This window comes from Staurois parvus, unplaced genomic scaffold (assembly GCF_062004578.1).
Source record: "Staurois parvus isolate SC_StPar_1 unplaced genomic scaffold, SC_StPar_1.0 ptg000287l, whole genome shotgun sequence".
Classification (NCBI taxonomy): domain Eukaryota; kingdom Metazoa; phylum Chordata; class Amphibia; order Anura; family Ranidae; genus Staurois; species Staurois parvus.
Window position 1 is genome coordinate 3,144,130 of NW_028318083.1, and position 18,763 is coordinate 3,162,892.

Sequence of the window (18,763 nt, forward strand, 5' to 3'; positions counted from 1 at the left end):
ACACACGTTGCACCAAACTGCATGGTACTGCAGTACCATGCATTTTGGTGGCCACAAGTGCAGGACCATTTGCTAGATCTGTGTGGGTGCCATTAAAAATGAGTGCGTCTGTAGATGGCAGTGCATTCCCCTTATGCAAGTGGTGTGAACGAGCCCTTAATCCATGCAATTGTAAGCACTGATCCAAATGAGTGGCATACGTTTTTAAGTTTCTTTAATAAAGTCTGTGGTTTTACACTTTGTGACGTTTTCTTTTTGGTATGGCTTACAAGTGGTGAATTTTGAAAAGGAGATGTTTTAAAGGCTAAGTTCACCTTTGGAACTCATTTAGGGTGTAACATGTAACATGTTCCAGCTTATTCCCCGCTCACCCCCCACACCTATTCCACTGTGACAGCGGGCAAGGGATCCTCTGCCCCGCACCCACTGTCACATTTTAAAAGCAGCGTGAATCTGTGAATGAAGACACTACAAGTCCCAACTGACACTGCGGCAGATGGCTTGTAGTTCTCAATGGACTGTGATGGTACTGATGAGCACCTTCATAGTTCATTGACACTTCCTCCAACAGAAAGCCCATACAGTTTGTAGTGACAAGAAAGCTGGAGTAAGTGTCTGCAGAAACCTGACATTGCACCCATGATCCGCTGATTGTGGGTGAAATACTTTGTAGGGGAAAAGCATGCACTTTTTTTTCTGCAAAAATATGTGCATTCATTTTTTTTTTCCTAAATGGTGAACTTAGCCTTTCTTCTGTCTCTGAACTTAACCTTGAAAGCTGGAGGGCTGGGAAATCCTCCTATTACTGAGCGATGGTTATTGGTATGGAGAACATCTCAAGATCGGAAGATAAGATCAGAAAGTGTAGTGACAGTTTTAAGCTTTTCTGACCTTGAAATATAGAGGTCATTATTTTCTGGTGCTTTCCCTGTTTGCATAGAGGTGGAAAATCATTGGACAATGGGTGCTGTGTTCTGTTGTGTAATGATCACAAGGTTTGACATGCATGAAGGTATTTTCAAACCGCATGGGTTTGACACAGAGTTTGGGCTGAATATATAAATCTACACATTGCTACAAATGATATTGTTTGGATATTTTTTTGACACGTATTCATTTGGAAAATGGCATAATGTTTAGGAGTTTGTTTATTTTATTCACATCATTGACTTGTCACATTTTAGGTTACTTTCGAGTGCGCTGTATCCATTTGTTTTTATATGTTCCAACAATAGATGAGATTTTTCCACGAAAGCATAGAAGAAGCAAAAGACCATCCAGGAGAATTTGCAATGGTGGCAGCACAGGTCCCAGTGATTCGCACAGTTTAGATCTGGCAGAAGTATAAGGATCCAATCAGGGATGGACTGACAACTCATGGGGCCCCTGGGCAATAGGGGATCATGAGGCCCCTGTGTCCTTGCCCAAACTTAAAAAAGCCTATGAAAAAGGTACCACAGCATCTCATGGGGCCCTCTACTGGCCCCGGGCCCTCGGGCAGTGCCCGAGTTTCCAAATGGTCAGTTCGCCCCTGGATCCAATTACATTTTTGTGGTGCGTTAACGTGCACTATTTTGCACATTACCATGTGCTGCAATTAAGCGGAACCAAAGTCTCCAAATAAACTGTGATCAGGCAGGCTCTTTAAGACCCCGGTCGCACTGGGTGCGACGTTGCATGTGATTTGCATGCCATGCGACTTGCAAATTGCATGCCAAGTCACCCCCTTTTGTCTGCAATTACTGCAGTCTTATCGGTGTGGTTCCGACTTGGTCGGAGCCACACTGTTTTCTAAAGTAATGCATGCACTACTTTTGGTGCGATTTGCATAGACATCTGTGTCAGATGTCTTGGAAATCGCACCTCAAATTACACTGGCATCAAGACTTCGAAATCGTGCGACTTACAGTGAACTTGCATGATTTCAAAGTCAGGATCAATGTGACCGGGGTGTAATGCACACGAGACATGCAATGTATCTTCTGCAATAAAGTAAACCTACAGTACCTGCCTGCTCAAATCTTCTGCAGAATGTACACTGAGTTGCACATGCACAGCTCAGTTTACATTTTGGCATAGAGCCTGTGGGATGGGAAGACTGCATTCCTGAGCATGCCTGGGAGTGATGTCATCCTTCACTGGCAAAACAAGATGTCAGAAGACCAACACCTGGAAGCTGGGGGGGGGGAGCTGGCAAGGGACCTCACAGGCATCAGACCGTTTGGGCAAAGGTAAGTATTGCTGAATTGCTATTGTCAGCAAATCTCAGCTGCCATAATGAACATCATTATGTTTTCTGTACCACAGCAGCAGCTATAGCTACAGCATCACCAGGTTTGAATAAGGGGAGGATTTGAACCTAGTTAGGCTAGGTTCACAGCTATGCAGGTTGTGTTTGATCCATTTCTGCAGTGCTTTTTGTGGTGTGTTTTGTGTTTTTGGACATGCGGTTTTGACACGTTTTGTGGGTTTTTTTGCCAACTTGTTGCTGGGCAGATTAAACGCATCACAAATGCATTTCAAACATACTACATGCATTTCTGTAGCGACTCCATTGAAGTCTATTGAACCAAAATGCAACATTTTGTGTTTAAAAAAGTCCCTGAACCTTTCCAAAACATGCGGAGATATGAACGTGTCCCATAAGAAATCATGTTAAATGGACTGTAGTGTGTCTCTGCAAAATGCATGGCAAAACACTAAAGTGTGAACCTAGACTATAGAAGGGCCACACGCAAGTTTCACCATAACTTCCTCAGAAGGGTGTGGTTCAGTCTTTCTGTATCTGAGAGTCATCACCAGCAGATGTGTTCCAGCATTGCCAGATTACAGACATATTAGAATGGGGTGGACTGTAGCAGTACAGCAATGTCTGAATGCAAACATGAACCACTCATCAGGTATGCTGTTGTATAGCAAGGACAAGCTGCTGCTGTGTAAAACAAAGTTTCTGAGCAGTGTTCCAGCAGCGTTCAGAAGCTTCATTGAGCAATCTGATAACGGTATTATTATTTTACCATAATATTGGTTTCATTCATGTGCAGATCAGAGGGGTGACCTTTGCTCTACATATGATATTAGAAAAAGCAACCTTAATACAAGTAGGAGATTAAAAAAAAAACCCAAAAAACTCCTTATTACCACCTAATCAACTTTAATCAGCCCTTCCCTTCACCTCCCCTATATTTTGACAAATTTTTATTGCTATTTATTTTTTTATATCACATTGCTTAAAATTTGTATTCCTTTTCATAGGTTTTTTTTTTTTTTTTTATTGTAGTAATGCCTCAAAACATCGCTGAAATTAGGGGGGAAAAAAGGAATTTGTTTCATCTGTAAATTACTTTTTACTTACACAAGCATTCACTGCAGGTGAATCAATCACTATATTTATTTTTTACAGGTACTTATATAGCGCTGTCAATTTACGTAGCACTTTACATATATATATTGTACATTCACATCAGTCCCTAACCCTCAAGAGGCGTACAAACTAAAGTCCCTAACTTACATTCATACATACACATACTAGGGCCAATTTAGACAGGAGCCAATTAACCTACCAGCATGTCTTCAGATTGTGGGAGGAAACTGGAGTATCTGGAGGAAACCCACACAGGAAGAACATGCAAACTCCAGGCAGGTGGTGCCATGGTTGGGATTCAAACCAACAACCCTAGTACTGCCAGGCGGAAGTGCTAACTATTCAGCCATTGTGCTGCCCAATATATTGAAAATATCTGCACCAGGAGGATGCATCTGCAGGGAATGTTTGGTGTGTGCTCCTTCACACTGGTGGCAAGGCCTACCAACGTCTATAAAGCGATCCACCACAGATGGCAGTATAGCTGCAGCTGGTAGGCATTCAGGATGCAACTTTAGTACAATCATTCTGCCATAGATAGACTGAAATTCAGCCACTTCCCACTGAAGGATACAATGATCACTGCCGATGGCTATAGCCGCCAGTATTGATGGACAAAAAAGACTCCGACAGGCTGGTTGATAGATCCACTTCAGTACAACTAGCCTACCCATAGATGGATCAAAATTCAGCCACTTCTTGCCAAATTGGTTGAATTTTGATCTGTCTATGGCTGGCTTTATAGTCACAAACTTGAGTCATATTGCTCAGGTGTGTTACAGCAAATATAGATAACATATTTATAAAGAAAACTATTCTAGAAAGATCAATTTATTTAGCATACACTTCTGACTTTCTGTGTAATGTGCTATGAGTAAACCTTTCTTTCACATCACAAAAGTTTGCTCAGTGTATGCCTACTAACATACTACAGGTTGGGTTAAACAAAACAGCATAAAGCCAATTAATTTATTAAAGTGGTTCTAAAGGCTTAAGGCTTTTTACTTTCATGCAACCTATGCATGAAGGTAAAAATCCTTTTGTGCCGCAGCCCCTTGCCACCCCCCTTGCCCCCTTACCTGATCCCCATCGTGATAGTCTGATGTGCACAATAGGCTCAGCACTCAGTGATTATCTCTCCTCATTGGCTGAGAGGGGGTGGGGCCGAGCCGGGGCTCTGTGTGTGAAAGGACATGCAGAGCAGCGAATTGGGAGCAAACTTGCTTGGGTGCCCCCATAGCAAGTTGTTTGCTATGGGGGCACTCGGCAGGAGGGAGGGGCAGGGACACCGGCAGGGGACCCAAGAAGAGAAGAATTAGGGCTGCTCTGTGCAAAACCACCACACAGAGCAGGTAAGTATGACATGTTTGTTATTTTTTTTAAAAACTTGCCTTTCATATCACTTTAAGGGCTGAACACATACCTTTGCCATATGGTGTGTTGTGGTAATGCTTGCATCAGCATAACCTACAAAGTAGTGTGAATCCAGGACTCCCCTGGCTGGGACAGGGGGGACAAGAGTTAGCTTTTCTACCTACTATAAACCACATTGGTGCAGAAAGAGCCTGTGGGGTATATAGGCATACAGTGCATTTTCTGAAACCTCCAACTTCTCTCTGATGGGAGTACTACTAACTAACCTAATGCTTTGCTGACATTTGAATGTTTAGAGCTACAGTGGTTCTAAAGACAGTTTTTTTACTTTAAAACATTCTTTGTTCAATTATAGTGTAGAGCATCTGTACAGTTTTAGATACAATTGCTATGAAACTTGTTTTTCACAAGCTCTGTTATTGAATTAAATGATAAAATCGGTTATGACCTGCAGGAAACTGTTTAGTAACTTCATTTACAAAGAGAAGACAAAAAGATATCTTTATAGTAAACTGTTACAAAGTACTAAAGGGAGAAAAGGACCTATTTCCTGTAAAATGAAAGGCTTTTAGTAGTCACACCAGAGTTCTGGGAACTGAACAAAAGCACGTAGCTTGTGGCTTTGAGCTTTTATTTAGTCATATAATTCCTAGATGACCTCTATTGTATTTATCTGTTCCTTTCTATCAACACAATACAACAGATGGATTTTTCCATGACCACTTACTATTGCAAAGCAATGAAATCAGTAATAGCATTGAAGGATTCAACAAAAGATAAAAAGAGGTTCTAGAACATCATCTCAGTGGTCTCTTGTCTGTTTAAGCATGTCTGCATTCAATAATTGTCTTTTAGCATTTTGATAGCCTTTAGTAGTCTCTTTTGTCAATATACACTATATTGCCAAAAGTATTGGGACACCTGCTTTTACACGCACATGAACTTTACTGACATCCCAGTCTTAGTCCGTAGGGTTCAATATTGAGTTGGCCCCGCACTTTGCAGCTCTAACAGCTTCAACTTTTCTGGGAAGGCTGTCCACAAGGTTTAGGAGTGTGTCTATAGGAATGTTTGACCATTCTTCCAGAAGTGCATTTGTGAGGTCAGGCACTGATATTGGACGCAAAGGCCTGGCTCGTAGTCTCCACTCTAATTAAACCCAAAGGTGTTCTATCAGGTTGAGGTCAGGACTCTTGTGCAGGCCAGTCAAATTCCTCCACCCCAAACTCACTCATCCATGTCTTTATTGACCTTGCTGTGTGCACTGGTGCGCAGTCATGTTGGAACAGGAAGGGGCCATCCACAAACTGTTCTCACAAAGCTGGGGGCAATGAAATTGTCCAAAATGTCTTGGTATGCCTTAAGAGTTCCTTTCACTGGAACTAAGGGGCCAAGCCCAACCCCTGAAAAACAACCCCACACCATAATCCCCCCTCCACAAAACTTTACACTTGGCACAATGAAGTCCGGCAAGTACCGTTCTTCTGGCAACCGCCAAACCGACACGTCCATCAGATTGCCGGACAGAGAAGTGTATTTTGTCACTCCACAGAACACGTCTCCACTGCGCTAGAGTCCACTGGCGGCTTGCTTTACACCACTGAACCTAAATCTTTGCATTGCACTTGGTGATATAAGGCTTGGATGCAGCTGCTGGGCCATGGAAACCCATTCCATGAAGATCTCTACACACTGTTGTTATGCTAATCTGAAGGCCACATGAAGTTTGGAGGTCTTTAGCTACTGACTCTGCAGACAGTTGGCGAAGTCTGTGTACTGTGTGCTTCAGTGTGCGCTGACCCCGCTCTGTCATTTTATGTGGCCTACCACTTTGTGGCTGAGTTGCTGTTGTTCCCAGTTGCTTCCACTTTCTTATAATTCCAGTAACAGTTGACTGTGGAATATTTAGTAGCAAGGAAATTTCACGGATTGCACAGGTAGAAAACTATCACAGTACCACGCTTGAATTCACTGAGCTCCTGAGGGTGACCCATTCTTTCACAAATGTTTGTAGAAGCAGTCTGCATGCCTAGATGCTTGATTTTATACACCTGTGGCCATGGAGGTAATTGGAACACCAATGATTTGATAAGGTAACAGTATTTGATAACAGTATAAACAGCAAATGCAAAACCACCATTTTACTATTTTGCCAGGTACAATGCCAGTCCCAAGAGCGGGTGCAGCTTTCAGTGCCACATACCAGTCTAACATAGGTTCTTCTGCTATACTGTCCATCATAGGTATTCATGGAGAGACCTAAAAAATAAGTAGCCAACAGCCATATTTCAGTAAATGTCAGCAGTGCAGTTCCTCTAATGCCTGGTACACATGGTCAGAAAATCAGATGAAAAAAAACGTATTTGGGGCAATCGTCAAATAATCCATTCATTAGTATACAGCTTTTGAGAGCCGCTCATGACAGTTCATACAACATATCTGAAGGGACAAGCCTGACATTTGTTCTTGTAAGATCACAAAACAAAGGATTTTCATTTAATTAGTATAGTATTTTAAAAAAAATTGCACATGCTTGAAAACGAAAGAATACAATACAATACAATACATCACTTCCAAAGTTGTATTCTGTCTTACGAGAATTTTTATACCTTTAGAAAACTATTTGTTTTCGATATAAGACTTGCATGCAAAAAAATGGATGATCATTTGCTTGATATTCTCGTAGGTACTAGGCTTAAGTATTTGCAACTGTCAAATAGATGACCTACTTGTACTTAGCCGAATACCCTTTCTCAATGGCAACCATAGCATGCAAGCCCACTGGAAAATAATCTGGCCATATACGATATACATGAAGGCAGGGGAATGGTCCTTGGCATTGTGACCAATACCTTGTCCAAAAATGACACAGAGGCTTATTAAGTTGGAAAAAGGCAAGGTCACAGCTTTATTGAACTTTTCCAATTGTAACAAATAACCAATCCCTGTCAATTATACTGTGAGCAGATATAAACCATAAATTGCCATACAGGCATTAGACTGACCCCAGAGTTTAACTTGAGGGCATAGACCATTAAAACAATGTCAATTGCTGGCAAGGTCAAAACTGATAAAAAAGTTGTAACAAGCCATCACATGGTTTCTTCTCAGGTCAGAGCAACATGCCTCAGAATAACAATTTTTTAGCATTCAGGCTCCACCCCATCACCTGTTCTTGTACTTATTCCTGACAGAGCCACTTAACCACCTTCATTTGAGTCAATGCCCACTGTAATACAAGGCTTTCCCTAAAGAAGTTCAAGAGGCCTTTGGGTGTCTGGCCAGACTATATAATTAAAAGATTATTAAGTGCAACTGGCTGCAAGCATATAGCTGGCAGGTATAGTATAAGCTGGATGTTGGTAGACATCAATAAACTTACAGTTTATGGTACCACAAGGGAAAAACGTAGGATGATGCTTCTCCTGAGTATAGACTAGGACAGGGGTGGGCAAACTGCGGCTCTCCAGCTGTTGTGGAACTATGTTTCCCATGAGGCATTGCAAAGATTACAAAACTGACAGTTACAGCTATGACTTGCAGAGGCATGATGGAACTTGTAGTCCTGCAACAGCTGGAGAGATGCAGTTTACCCACCCCTGGACTAGGACAACTGTTCTGTAGAACCCTAGGATTCCTCCAGAGGTTGCTTCGGGTTCCTTGAGCTGTCACTGATTGACCCCTTTGAAGGTGCTGCATAGTTCCAGGGCCAGCTGTTTTCCACTTACCCCAATAAAGTGGTTTTAGCAGGGGTTCCATGAGACCTGAGAAATGTTTCAAGGGTTCCTCTAAGGTAAAAATTGTGGGAAAAGCTGTACAAGTAAATGGGGATCCTGTTTCCCATCCTGTCATATCTTCATTCAAAGAAAGATTTAAATGGCATGGAAGCAACAGGTCAATATACTACTTTAATTCACATGACATTATGCAAAGTGATACTAACTGGCCACTAGATATAGTTCATATGCAAAGATGAATACACCCACGAGAGCAATACAAAATTAGGTGCTGGACACATGACATGGAGTACATCATGCCAAAAAACAGAGACAAGGCTGTAAGTAATTGAGTCACAATTAACAGATGTTCCTAGTTGTTGAGAACTAATGTTTTTGAATGATGTAATTTATGAAGAATTCCATTCAACACTCAAAATTCACTGTTGTGTGACATCTAGTAAATGCAGGCACTCAACAGTCTGTCACTAGTGATAGCTGCTTCTGTAATGCTTCTTCCCAATGGTGCTGTTATTTTTTTTCTTTGACATAGTACATTATATACAGACAAAAGATGGTATCAATTTAGGAATTACATCACCCATAATATTATTCAAGAATCTTAATTTATAGTAAATAGATTTAACACTTTCTCATGTTTGCAGTTACAAAACTGAAGAAACAAGAAAAGTGAGTAAAGCTGCTAGTATTAAAAAAAATGTAAAATCTTATGGAAATGTGTTGTATATCTGTAATAAGGACACTGAGCCCTAGAAAACCAAACTGAAAAAACTAGGATAGCAGAATGTTTATAAATATTTGTGTCAGTGAATCAGAGCCATTGCGTTTGCATTTCTTGGAAGACCTCATTGTACTGCTGAGATTTCCAGTATCGCACTTGCGTAAACTGATTCACCGTCACAGCCCAGTTCCTTATTGAGGAGACAACTGATTTATTCCAGTTCTTTGGCAGCACAAATCCTGTCATTAGTAGACATGTGCACGCCGGATATTTTTCTTTCATTTCGGATGCATTCGTTCATTGAAGAATTTGCTTTTGTCATATTTGTTATGTTAAACCGATTCATTTTCAGAGTTCGTTTTGTATCTTTGGCATTTGTTTCGTATATTCGTTGGTCTGGGTGAATTTTAAAAATTCATTTTTTCTGGAAAAATCGCTATATATTCAATTGGACGGATTCTAATTGGAAGGATTCAATATTTTTGAACAACAGTCCAACCCACCATGAGAAATGGCATAAGCTGATTGGAAAATGTCGACTGGCATCATGTGTTTCCAAAATTAACAAATGGAACAACATTTGGATCCATTCGTTATTTGAATCTGAAATATCAAACAAATTTGAAAATTGATTTAATTTCCCTATGGGCCCGAACTACTATCGTATCATGTGATTTCACCTGACTGAACAAATGCATTCATTAATTTTTTAATAACTTTTTTTTTCAGATCAGATTAGTTGTTATTCGTTACTATGTCCATTCAGTGATTCATATACATCCAAATCTCTGAAAATCAAATTTTTGTCTGGAAAAAGGAATCATAACGAAATGAAACACATATCTGGTCATTAGATTTTTTTTTATAAAGTTTAAAGGGAATTTAGAGTTTCTATAGTTATTTTCTTTGTTGCATTTGGTTTTACAAATAATTCTGTTTTAATCAGGTAAATCTAGATTATTGCATAGGGATGATAAATATGTAATACTTTCAATCAGCATGTGGTCCTCCATGTAAGTCTAGAAAGCAGATTTTGTGAGATCTTGATGACACCCCAAACACACCCATCTCCTCTAGTAGCACAAACAGCGACAACTTAAAATCTTAAATTGAAGCTGTCATGAGAGAACTACAAGGACAGGGGTGGTGTTTAGCCAAAATGCCAAGTTTCATTGGAGACTCTACATACAGTATAATTGTAGGTTTAGACAATGGAATCCTATTATTCATCCTATAGCTACTATATAGCTTAGAGGCACTGAAAAAAACAAGTATTAGCCATTATATTTGCTTGAATTTTGCAATTTGCTTGCTAATTTAAGAAGGAATCGGATAATTTAAAATTTCAATACTGAATATATGTAAGGCTTCTTATTTTAAAATAATTGGTTAAATTCAGTTATATGTGAGAATAATAAATCCTTTATTGCACTGGTTTGGGAAAACATGATATAGTTAATTACATTTCATAAATGTGCGTGGGAAGAGATCATTTGGTTCACCTGTATTGCCATATTACATTTACCAAGTACAAGAAAAGCTTCTATTTTAAGAATATGGAACAATTAGAAAATGTACACAAAAGGATGAGATTGCAGTAAGCCAATATTTTAGTTGTGTGAGTCATATGAGCTCAGATACCTCAGTAATTATTTCCTGACACTGATAGTTACAACTGATTGGCAAACATATGATCCTTTGTAAATGTTTGGAAACTCATTCTGTATTGGGTTATAAACGTGTCCAGAACTGCTGCAGCAGGTCACCCATCCCTGTATCCTTGTTTTGCTTCAAGCTTGGGTATTAAGATCACTTGCTCCTACTTTTTACTCCGTATATTCCTATGATAGACCCAGTAGGGACAGGTGAAAATGATAGTGTCTAATACTTTTTCTTTCTATGTGCAACTACTGCCTCCCATAACACTGACAGTAGAGGCAGGAGAAGACATAATTGTGTTCACTTAATATGCAAATGTAAATATACAGCAAAGATCATAGGCAGCATGGCGGTTGGGTTGACATAGCTCTTACCTTGAATTGGGTCCTAGCTGTGATATATTGTAAAGATACCATCTACATAGAGTTTTTGTGTCCTTCCTCTAGGTTCTTTGCACTTTAATTGGGTTCTATTCAATTTGGCCCTAGATTTTGCCTATACAATTGTGATAAGGAAATTAGACTGTAAGCTCCTTTGAGGACAAAGTCTGATCTAAATGTTTCTAAGTTTTCTGTAGAGTACTAAGGTGAAGACGTCAGATTGATAACAATAAGGAAGATAAATAATATTTGTTTCAACATAAAATCAATTAACTATATACCCAAAACTCAAGAAGGAGGAGTAATTTACAAGCGCTTTCACTTATCAGGTATAGATAAGCCATATTATTCGGCGAGTGGCAGTAAATAGGCAGTGACCTATCTGGACATGTGGGGGTTTATTTACTAAAGCTGGAGAGTCCAAAATCAGACTTCCTTCTGCATAGAAACCAATCAGCTTCCAGGTTTCATTGCCAAAGCTTCATTGAACAAGCTGAGGTTAGAAGCTGATTGGTTTCTATGCAGAAGGGAGTCTGATTTTGGACTCTCCAGCTTTAGTAAATAAACCCCGTGGTGTCTGAAAACGGAGTCGGCTGATGATCACATGCACATTGAAGATTTTTTTCTGTCACTGGATGTAAGAAGGGGACTATGGACTTGTAACACTATTTATGGTGGTCTTTGTGGCGTTTTTTTGTCTTACTTTTTTTTTTTTTTTTGGATTGGATTGTTTATTGATTGAAAGAAAAAAGGGGGTGCTGTTGCGCTTAGGAAAAAAATTAATATATATGTGAGAGAATTAACTATATATAAAACAAATATATTATTTATTGATTGATTCACATATTTATATTGATCCTTGAACATTGAAGTTTTATATCCGACACAAGCGCTGCTATTTTTGTATTAAAGTGTTACTAAACCCAGGACCCTGCATTTGCTATTTCAGGTCTCCCACAGTACACAGAACATGGAAATGCATTTATTTTAGTAAATATAAACTGCTAAATACCTTTTCTTATCGGCAGATAGAGCAGTCTTGTGACTTCTATCAGTGTCCAGCAGAGCACTGGTAAAGCTTGTAGGAGGAGTTTTCATTCTCCCCTGATTCTCCTATGAGGCCGCATAACCCCTGACCCTCTGTCTGGACAGTGCTGATTGGCCCTGTGCTGATCACATGCAGTCTCTCAAGAAAAAAAAAACTCTCTAGCAATACACAACAAACTGAGCATTGCAGCTTGCCCCCAAAGCTATCTATCTGTTCTATCAGCAGATGGATTGGGGGCAGTATTAGAAGGGGAGGATCAGAGAAGACAGGATCAAACAGCCTTTTTACACAATGCAGAGGATTAACCCCTTATGTTCCACAGTGAGCATAACAAGCATGCATTACTGCATATACAGACTGATTTTACTGCTGTGGGTTTAGTAACACTTTAAGTTATAAAATCAATTAAACTCAACAGGATAACATTTTCAAGGAAAAAAAATAAAAGGAGAGAGAGTTTAGATCTAAGGTATGTTTAGTAGGTACATTTGGGAGAGTGCTGTTGGGCAGCTGGGCGTTTGCCCTCTAGGCCAGTATACATGAATATGCTGGGCTGGTGGTCCTGAGTGGAGACACTTTACTATTCAGACAACAATCAGAGCAACACCTGCAGTCCATTACATAATTATCCATGTCATTAAGGAACACCCACCATTTACCATGCCCGCCAATCAATAGGGCACCATGGCACACTTTTCTTTAGCCCACACTAATCTGCCGCTACCATTAAAGGGACAGTTTGTGCTTTTCTTCCAGGCCAAAGGTTCTCCGTCCTCCCCAAGTAATAGTATTATAAAGTGTATGTAGGGCAAAATCTTTTTGTTTAAGTTTTGAATAGAATGTGGAAGGGTCAGAACCCATGTATGTTTTTTAATTGATGTGTCACCACATGGCAGTTCCACATTACGGTACTATTGATCCTGGTGACCATTGTCTCCTTAACAAAAAGTGATGGCAAATCCAACATTTTTTGAGTTGTCACAAGAACAGAGGAAATGAATAACTGGCTAAGTCTGTTCAAGTGACAACTGTGTAAGAGATGATAACATCTGCCTTTGGAAAGATCTCTGCTTATTCCTATGTCTCTAGGACAGGAAGTGAATGGAAATCTCACATACAGTACACATACAGCAAAAAAAAACATGGCTGGAAATGTAACCATTCCTTACTACTTCCACTTCTTTGGTTAAGCTTTCTTTTCACTCCTCAGCTTCTATTTAAAGTGGTTATAAAGACTCCAGGTTTTTTACCTTCATACATTCTATGCATGAAGGTAAAAAACCTTTTGTGTGCAGCAGCCCTCCTTATACATACCTGAGCCCCTTCGTGATCCAGGAATGTGCTCAAGGACTTTCCGTCCTCATTGGCTGAAACAGCAGCGGGAGCAATGTCAATCACAGCCAGAGAACCAATGAAAAGAGAGAGGGGTAGGAGGTCGAGCTGTAAATGGACACGCAGCTGTCACACTTTGAATGACAATTGCGCAGTCATGCAACACTGTACCCATATGAAATTTTTAGCATTTTTTTTGTGACAGAGCTTTATTTTGGTGGTATTTAATCATCTCTGGGTTTTTTATTTTTCTTAAACAAACCAAAAACCACTGAAAATTTTGAAAAAAAATTTTTTTTTCTTAGTTTTTGTTATAAAATTTTGTAAATAAGTGATTTTTCTCCTTCACTGATGTGCGCTAATGAGGCTGCACTGATGGGCACTGATAGGTGGCACTGATGGGCACTGATGAGGAGGCACTGGTAGGTGGCACTGATGAGCATTGACAGGCATCACTGATGAACACTGAAAGGCAGCACTGATACATGGCACTAATATATGGCACTGATGGGCGGCACTGACTGGCACTAATAGGCGGCACTAACTGGCACTGATAGGCGGCACTGACTGGCACTGTTAGGCAGCACTGACTGGCACTGACAGGCACTGATAGGTGGCACTGATGCACACTGATAGGCGGCACTGACTGGCACTGATAGGTGGCACTGATTGGCAGCACTGATAGGTGGCACTGATTGGCACTGATGGGTGACACTGAAAGGCAGCTCAGATGGGCACTGATATGTGGCATTGATGTGCACTGGTGTGCACTGATATGTGGCACTGATGTGGCACTGATGGGCACTGGCACGGGGCACTGATGAGCACTGACATAAGGCACTGATGGACACTGACAGGTGGCACTGCTGGGGCTACACTGATCATCAGGGCACCCTGATCATCAGTGCCCTGATGATCAGTGTAGATGTCCCCTCCGCGGAAAGTCGATTACCGGCTCTCCTCTTCTCTCCAGCTGTCAGCATGACAGCTCGCGAGGAGAGAAATGCCAATAATCGGCATTTCCCTGTTTACATGTGATCAGCTGTGATTGGATACAGCTGATCACATGACCGAGCCGACATCTTCGGCTCTTTCCGTGATCGGTGATCCGCTGTGTCCGGGGGACACAGCGCACCGCTGATCGCCGCTCAGTGCGATCCCTGAACCACGAATGCGCAGTGAGAATGTCTAAGCGGAGCTCTTTCTGTCACCGTACTTGTGTATACTCCTCCCTCCTGCCCCTTTCTGGTAGTCATTGCACAGTATACTAAAAAACAAACAGAGGGCGCATGGGCCTAGTGCATTACCTATGAAAATTTATTTATTATATAAAAAGAAATATACTCACAAAAGGATAAAATATCAAAGGCACATCATAAGAAGTACAGCATGGTCCAATCTCCCTAGATGGTGTCTTTATGGGGACTATTAGACCTCCAAATGGTTGTCGCATTTCGAGGTCTTGCCTCTTCCTCAAAGCCAGAATGGTCTTACAAGTTTTCATGACCAACCTGAAAACTACAGAAGTTGGAAATGTGCTTTCAGAACTACAATCAATGATCTTGGTATTACAGCTGCTGAAGAGTTGGAGCTGCTGATCAGATGGTTTGGTCCTCTCTCTGCTGCATGTGTTAAGCCATTAAGATCAGTTTTCATGGACAATCCTACAGCAGGCCTCACAGCTGCATGGGATCGATTAGAGCAAAGTTATGGCAGTCCAGAAGCTATAGAAAATGCTCTGATCATGCGTCTGGAAACTTTCCCAAAGATATCTGGTAAGGACAACAAGGGGTTCCAGAGACTGAGCGACCTTCGGCTAGCCAAGGCAGACCCAAAACTACCTGGACTAAATTACCTGGACACTGCCAGAGGGGTAAACCCAATTGTCTCCAAGCTCCTGTATGGTTTGCAAGAAAAATGGTCCGCACGCACTAGGGTCATCATACAAAAAAACAGAACAATGTTTCCTTCCCTCCATTCTCTTTCTTCTGGAAAGGAACATTGCAGAGACCAAGAACGACCCAAGTTTATTCTACAGTGAGTACAGTCTCTTTTCATCTTTTCCTAAGAGTACCAGTCGTCAGGCCAACGATAGGAACCGCAGAGGCCCAGTATCCGTGAAAAAGACTGACATCTTCCCCACTCCGACTACAGTTGTGGCTGCAAATAAACAGAGTAGGAAAACTGAAAACCCTAACCGAGAGTTCTTTCAAGACGACAATGAGTTCTTTCAAGATGACTCCAATAACTGGGTAGCACCCCTACCTTTTCGTCTCGCAAAAGAGAAATTGCCCAACAACTTGCAGTAGGCCATCAGTAGATTCTCCTCCTTAAAGTGCAACTTAAGCAGGAATCCAGACATGCAAAGGCACTTTGTGGACTTTATGCAAAATATATTTGACAGAGATCATGCAAAGCCTGCACCCCCACTAAAGGAGGGAGAAGAATGCTAGTACCTTCCATCCTTTGGCGTGTATCACCCACGCAAACCAGACAAAATCAGAGTTGTCTTTGATTCCAGCGCTCAGCATGAAGGTGTTTCTCTTAACAACATGCTCCTTACTGGACCCAACTTGTACAACAGTCTATTAGGAGTCCTGCCAGTAGATGTGTTTCTGTTCTTTTAGTCCTGAAGTTTACACAGCTGGCCTGGCACACAGCACGGCCAGGTAGATGAGACCGCTTTCTATTGAGCCAGTAGAAGAGATTCATTGGTGTCCTCTCTACCCTCAGCCTGCTGATTAGACAATAAAGAAGTAGGAGACGGATGAGGTCATCCCTCTCCTTACTCTACTTTCTTAACCTATCAGCATTTTCTATGTGGACATGTGCATGCAACAGAACCTGATTAACCCCCAGTGCTGTCCCCTCTCTTTCTCACTCTCAGTTTCAGATCTACTGGCACAGGATTACCAAATCATATTTAGGTACTTACAAAAAAATCATGTATTTTGTAATAGAATAACAACTGCATTCACTTTATAGTTGCCTGATGGTTAGAAGAATCAATAAAAGTTAAATATTGTTTTATTTTCAGTCATTATTGAATACCAAGGTTAGCTGGTGAAGTATGAGTAGAAATAACTACTGAGCTATTGCTTACCATTTACATTTTATAATTACTATACAAAAGTGCAGCGCTTATATAAATATAGTGACAATAAAAGTCCAAAATGAGAATAAAAAGTCCAAAATATGGAATTAAATCAGAAGAAAGTAGTTCCCAAAAGGCTGTGATGAAACAGAAGAATTTCCAATGATAGCTGATATATCACCAACCACTCGCATGCAAGGCTTAAGAGAACAACATGACCCCCTGTAAAGCGCTCTTTCAAGGGCTCATGTTGTTCTGGCAAGCTTTCCATGCGAGTGGTTGGTGACACATCAGCTATACTTTCCTTGTACAACAACATTTCAAAAATTGTAAGGGAAGAGGAATAAGCAATAATTAGCCTAATTTAATTATAAAATGTAAAAACTAAAAAAAATGTAAATATGTGCTAAGAATACAATGTGCACAAAAATGTTAGCAACTAAACAGGGGGTCATGTTGTTCTGGTAAGCCTTGCATGCGAGTTGTTGGTGACATATCAGCTATCATTGAAAATTCCGTTTCATCACAGCCTTTTTGGAACCACTTTTTTCTGATTTCATTCCATATTTTGAACTTTTTATTCTCATTTTGGACTTTTATTATCACTATATTTATATAAGCGCTGCACTTTTGTATAGTAATTTTCGAATTGCCTGGTATCAGGGTAATACTGTTTAGCTGCTAAAATTTTTGTGCACATTGTATTCTTAGCGCGGATTTATGTTTTTTTTTAGTTTTTAAATTTTATAATTAAATTAGGCTAATTGCTTATTCCTCTTCCCTTATAATTTATGAAATGTTGTTGTACAAGGAAGTATAATGAATAACAATGGGCAATTCGCAAACATCTATTACTCTCATGCTGGAAGCACTTTTGCCAATCTGCTTTTGAAATTATCGATTTAATGTAATGTATTCAATTTTAGATGTACCGGGATCGATGCCAGATGCTCAATGGGAAGGTGACCTCAGAGCAATTAAGTGGAGAGACATGAATGATCATGGCGGTTGTCATGGTAATTTTTCCTTTATTTTCATTACTTCTTTAATATCTGATGTATAAAAGCGAATAATGATAGTGCATCAAAGTATACTGTATAATAGAATATAAATGATTTCAAAATGCATGTCACAAGGAGAAATTGTGATTCTTACTTGTGCATCATTTTGTAGTTGCCTCTTTGTGTGGAGACAGATTAAATCATGGCAGAAATGCATTCTAATATTCAAATAAAGAAAGATAACTACATAATTCCTTACTACATACTCCTTGAATTTCTCTTTTTGATTCATCTTGACTTTTCAGCCAAACAGCTAGCTACTATCTGAAAGGGTAGCTATGTTATGTTTGTGGGTAGCTATTTTATGTTTATAGGCATTTGCCAACACAGCCAGACATTCCCAGGGGCAATCATTCTTAAAGTGGTGGTAAACACTTGAATATGCCCACTGAAGTGACTGGGTGATACACAGAGATTAAACAAATCCTCCTTCAAAAGTTATACCTGTTAATCTGTAACACTTTCTTCTTTACAGCTGTTCAAAGTGCACATTTTACACAGCTCCAGAACACAGCTCTGAGCTCTAGAACACCGGGGCGGGGATCTGATATCACACACTGTACAGCGAGCTGAGTGTATTCTGAGACCTGAGAGGAGGGAAAGGACACACCACCTCTACACAGTCTCATAGGGAAACATGCACAGCTGAGGCTGTCAATCACTCGCTGTGTGCTGGAGTGGAGGTGTGGCTGTCTACTGGAATTGCTTGGTATTGGAATAGACTGTCAGAACTGACTCATACAGACAGCAGAAGAATGACAGAGCAGACAGAAATCACTCAGTGGTTTGGGATAAGGTACACACTACACACAAAGTACACACAATAAAAGGATATGCTTTGTTCATTTCCTTCATTTAAGGTATTTATAACCACTTTAACCACTTGCCCTGCTGAGGATTTAGCCCCTTCCTGACCAGGCCATTTTTTGTGTTACGGCACTGCGTTACTTTAACTGACAATTGTACGGTCATGTAACGCTGCACCCAAATTAA

The 18,763-nt window shown here is 40.4% G+C and overlaps 1 protein-coding gene across 2 annotated transcripts in view; it reads left to right on the forward strand.

Annotated features, from left to right (window-relative positions):
* LOC149458323 (N-acetyllactosaminide beta-1,6-N-acetylglucosaminyl-transferase-like) overlaps window positions 1–18,763 on the forward strand; it is an 81,570-nt gene that overhangs the window by 41,273 nt on the left and 21,534 nt on the right. For both annotated transcript variants that reach the window (XR_016313441.1, XM_089682181.1), the window contains exon 2: window positions 17,636–17,725. Coding sequence is in view for 1 of the 2 variants with exons in the window: in XM_089682181.1 (XP_089538307.1) it covers window positions 17,636–17,725 (90 nt within the window). In the remaining variant the exon portion in view is untranslated. The remainder of the gene's footprint in view (window positions 1–17,635; window positions 17,726–18,763) is intronic.